Source organism: Rhinatrema bivittatum, unplaced genomic scaffold (genome assembly GCF_901001135.1).
Source record: "Rhinatrema bivittatum unplaced genomic scaffold, aRhiBiv1.1, whole genome shotgun sequence".
Taxonomy (NCBI): Eukaryota; Metazoa; Chordata; class Amphibia; order Gymnophiona; family Rhinatrematidae; genus Rhinatrema; species Rhinatrema bivittatum.
In genome coordinates this window covers 85773-90835 of record NW_021820706.1, presented here as the reverse complement: position 1 = coordinate 90835, position 5063 = coordinate 85773, and the positions used below count along the sequence as shown (strand labels likewise).

Sequence of the window (5063 nt, the reverse complement as noted above, 5' to 3'; positions counted from 1 at the left end):
AGAAACTGAGGATTGCCTATAGCAGAGGTTGTACTCTAAAGAACCATGTTGTGACATTACAGTTCTCGAGTATTCGGCGTGGGAACCCAGAGGTCTTGGGACATTTTGCCTGTGGTGGCTGTTCAGTGTGTTCCTCCTAACCATGGAGGAATAATGTGCATTTGCCATTTGAAAAACTGATGGACTTTTGTCCTCGATCTAGAACCACATGCACTCCAAGTCAAGTAGTATACTTAATTTGGTGTCCTTGCAATCTTATGTATATAGGGAAAACAATGTGGATGTTGAAAACTAGGTTAATTGAAGATCAGAGCTCATTCAAATGTGGAAGAGCCATGCTTGTTGAGCATTTTTGAGGCTTATCCATACATTTGATGATTTATTGTTTACAGTTTTAGAAGTGGTTAAACCAAATGTGAGAGGGGGTGATTGCAACCTGTGGATGTTATAGGCAGAACAGTGTTGGATCTTTAAATTGCAAACAGTTCAACCACTGGGGTTAAATAAAGAATTGGATTGGTTGGTATTTCTGTGAAGAGGGTGGAGCTTTAAGTGATTGGTTGAAAGGGAGTGTGAGTTGGCATATAAGGTTTGAGTTCCAGGGTTGAGGTTTGAACATTTTCACCATTTTGAAATGATTATGGATTGGAGCTAGTTATTTCAAAGGTATGTTTCCACTGATCGTGTTTTTAATGATATCGCTGTGGATTTTCTAGTGCAAGTTTGTTTTTTGTTTTTATTTTTGTTTTCCAGATTAGGCATATTCCCCTGAGGCAGGCAGAAGCTGAAACATTGTCAATGTCGGGATACTACTGAGCCAATGTTGAAGACAGTTTAAAGATAAGTTGCAAGTGTTTTTTAGATTTTGAGACATTAAAAGAATATTTTTGATATTAATAAAAATAAAAATGAATGTAAGGTAGTTTGGGGTTATAAAACTGTAGTGTTGAATGGGAATGAGTAAATGATGTGAGAATTATGTGCTCAGTAGTATGAATGCTGGTTGAAGCCCATTGTGGGCAAGATCCTACAGAGTTTTCACAAGAGCACTTAGAATATTCTGATACTTATTCCCATGTATAGGGTAATTGGTTCGGGTTATTTTGGCTTTGATAGAGGTGAATTATTCCCAGTATTTTTAGCTCTTGGTTAGTACTGAATTACTGTTTTATTCTATGCCACTATAATTAGGTAAGATCTTTTACATATCTTTTAAATTTGTTTACATTCTTTTATGTCTTTTATTTCTCAGCACTCAATGATGTATGAATCTTCAGAAATGGGAAATCATAGTGCTGTGACAGAATTCCTGATTCTAGGGTTCTCAGAGTTCCCAGATCTGCGGCTCCCTCTCTTCTCTCTCTTCTCACTTCTCTACCTGATGGCTCTGCTGGGGAACCTCCTCGTTATTTGCACAATATGCGCCAACCGACACCTGCACAACCCTATGTATTTCTTCTTGGCTAACTTGTCCATCCTCGACATCTCTTCCGTAACAGTCACTGTGCCAAAATTACTGGCAATCCTTATTAAGGAGAATATTACCATATCTTTCAATGAATGTATTCTACAGATGTATTGTTCTTTGATTTGTCTTGCGATAGAATACACGCTTCTCTCTGCCATGGCGTATGATCGTTATGTTGCAATATGCAATCCCCTTCGTTATACTATTGTCATGAATAAGAGGGTCTGTGCTCTTCTGGGAACTGTCTCATGGGTAACAGGTTTAATAGAAATATTGCCACACACTATCATAATATCCCAGTTGTCTTTCTGTGATTCCAATGTAATCAATCATTTTTTCTGTGAAATCTTAGCACTGCTGGAACTTTCCTGCTCAGACACCTCAAACATTCAAAATATGACTTTTGTAATATCAGTGTTTACGATCTTTATCCCATTTCTCCTAACCCTGACATCCTATGGGTTTATTATCTCTGTCATCCTTAAAATCCATTCTATAGAGGGGAAAAAGAAGGCCTTCTCTACCTGCTCCTCCCACCTGATGGTCATCATTCTATTATATGGTACTATAGTAGGAGTGTATGTGTTGCCCAAGTCAAGAAACTCTGTAACGTCAAACAAGCTGCCTACTGCATTGTATATAATAGTTCTCCCACTGCTAAACCCCCTAATATATAGCTTGAGAAGTAAAGAGTTAAATGTGGCCCTGAAGAAAGCTATAAACAGGAAGTCAACATTTTGAGCTGCTAAACACTTTTGGAAGCCTGATGAAAACAAGAGTTTATTTTGATGTCGTATTTGAGAATATGGGGCCCCATTGGTGATGTGCATTTGTTTGATACATACAAAACAAAACATACTTCAATTATTTTCATGAATTCCAGTTATGAAAATCACTTATTTAATATTTTTGTTAAAAGGAGGAAAAAACTTCCGAGTGCTAGCAATGGAACAAACCACCTTGCACAATGTGGCGTAATAATCATACAAAATAATTGCCTTTTTTCAATAATTTTCTGATATTTGTGCATATTAAAAAATAAGACTAAAATCTCCAAATTCACATCCACCAATTCTGATAGGGCTCTCATTTCATCCATACTGTTTGCTTCTGAGGCAGTCTAAATTAATCTTACCTTTATCTGATTGATTAATCACCTAAGTTATGTACAGTAGAACAAATATAACATTCTACTTATACATTCAACAAAATAACTTTAAAAAAAAAGAACTGTTGTCAAATGGGCATTTATCAATAACCCTGCCTAAATAGATTTTCAATAAATTTCTAGAGGTCCATATTCAAAAGCATTTAGCTGGCTAACTCAGAAGTTAGAGGAGAAGAGGTGGGTAGTGGTTAGTGGTTATTGTGAATTCTGAATGTGTTGCCCTGTTCTTTACTGTTTTTCCTTGTGTTTACCTTGACCTTTGTCTTTTTTCTGTCTGTGTGTATGAAAGGTTTTGTTTGTCATATTTATCAGCTTGTCTTTTCTGTGGAGGAGGTGAGTGGAAGAATGAGAAGGTGTGTGGAGGAGTGTGGAGGTGTATGGAGGTTGTGGAGATTATGGAGCATGAGAGGTGTGGGGAGAGTGGAGAAAAGAGATATAGGGAGAGAGGAGAGGAGAGGAGGTGGGAGGACAAGGACAGGAGTGCTAGGGGAAGGATGAGTAGAAGTAGGGACAGGGTCAGGAGTGGAGAGAGAGAGGCAGGAGGGAAGGGATAAGAGGCAGGAGGGAGAATGGAGAAGGGGATAGGGAAGAAGATGGTAGACTAGACATAGCGATAGAGGGCAGAGGAGAGGGGACTTGGCAAGGCAGGGGCAGGATGGGGAGGAAGGGAGGGGAGAAGGGAGAGGAGAGTGGGAGGGAGAGTGAGGGAAGGGAGGACACCTCTCCAGAAGTGGATGTGGCACCCTTTTCTGGCAGCCAGGCAGAGCAGGATGCCTTCATCTCAGGGCTCTCAAGCTCAACATGCAGGAGAACGAGATGGTCATTGCAGGGGTCCTGCAGCATTATACTATGCTCTTTGGAAACCGGGCTGCCAAGACCTCGAAGGCAGCCTAGGGCCAGATCTGGCGCAACTTAGCCCAGGGCATCACCATGCACAGTGGAGTCCAATGAAGCAGGGAGCAGGTGGCCCACAGGTACCGGGACATCAAGGAGCAACTGAAAGCCAAGATGGTGAGCAGAAATAAATATCAAAAGTGGACCAGAAGAGGAGCCTCTTGTACCATCACCCACACCCCAATGTAGGAGCGGCTGGTGCAAAGACTGGGACAGGAATATTTGAGGGTATGGCTGTGCGACTAGACATGATGCAAGCTGCAGCCGGTATGTGCACTTCACCTGTAATTGGGCAGGCAGCAACGGGTATGCACATCATTTGGCATAAGATGCTCACAATGTTAAGAAGCAAAGTGCACCTCTAATGTCAAATGAAAAAAGGATACTAGCTGGCATTACTACTTATTCCTTATGTTTTGTTTCCATAGCTCTCACCCATGAAGCTGCTGATCCCAACCAGGAAGCCCCAAAGACCAGCCAAGAAGCCCGAAGATGGTTTTCAAAGATGGTGATTCAGATGAACTGAACCAAATCACGGTGAACCTGAAAGATGTGGTAGGCCAGATTGACAAACTGAAGAGTAGTAAATCACCTTGACCAGATGGTATACACCCCTGAGTTCTGAAAGAACTAAAGAATGAATGTTCAGACCTATTTCAATTAATTTGTAACCTATCATTAAAATCATACATTGCACCTGAAGATTGGAAAATGGCCAATATAATCCCAATAGTTAAAAAGGGCTCCGGGGTGATCAGGGAAACTATAGACAGGTGAGCCTCACTTCAGTGCCAGGAAAAATCATGGGAACTGTTATAAAGAATAAAATTACAAATCATTTAGATAGATACAACCAGCATGGATTAACCCAAGGGAAGTCTTGCCTCACAAATCTCCTACATTTTTTTTGAAGAGGTGAATAAACATGGTCAAAGGTGGACCAGTAGATGTGGTGTATTTGGATTTTCAGAAGGCATTTGACAATGTCCCACATGAAAGGTTTCTAAGAAAACTAAAAAGTCATGGGAAAGGAGGCAATGTCCTTTTGTGGATTGCAAGTTGGTTAAAGACAGGAAACAGAGAGAGTAGGATTAAATAGTTTGTTGTCACAATGGAAAAAGGTAAACAGTGTCAGACTTTTTTTTTTTTTTAGCAAGGGCTGAACTACAGTAGTTTTCAGCATGACTGGGAGGGTTTCTTCAGTGAGTGAAGAATTCACTAGCTTGGTGATAAAACTTCCAACATCAGGTCTCAACAATTTTATAAGAGCAGAAGAGCAAATATTAAGTGGGCAATGGAAATCTTTCATCCCATCTTTCATCATCTTTTGATAAACTTTACAAATGCATTTCTGATGAAAATATATATGATATTATTCTTTGATACAATGGTGTTCCTGAAGTATAGATAGGATTGATGCTAAGGGCAAACTAGATGGCTGCCTATAGCAGCAAGATTTTAGGGGCTGCAAAATCCTACAGTGTGATGTCTAGAGGGGTGTGGTAGCACAGCCAATGCCATCAAAGAAGGGAG

General features: G+C 40.2%; 1 protein-coding gene across 1 annotated transcript; it reads left to right on the top strand.

Annotated features, from left to right (window-relative positions):
* Positions 1–1279: 1279 nt before the first annotated feature.
* On the top strand, positions 1280–2209 carry LOC115081979 (olfactory receptor 1S1-like). Its single transcript, XM_029586217.1, has one exon. The coding sequence runs from the start codon at positions 1280–1282 to the stop codon at positions 2207–2209; it is 930 nt and encodes a 309-aa protein (XP_029442077.1).
* The last annotated feature ends 2854 nt before the right edge of the window (positions 2210–5063 follow it).

Coding starts and splice junctions, on each gene's coding strand:
- LOC115081979 (XM_029586217.1), top strand. CDS start 1,280: ATGGGAAATCATAGTGCTGTGACAGAATTCCTGATTCTAGGGTTCTCA.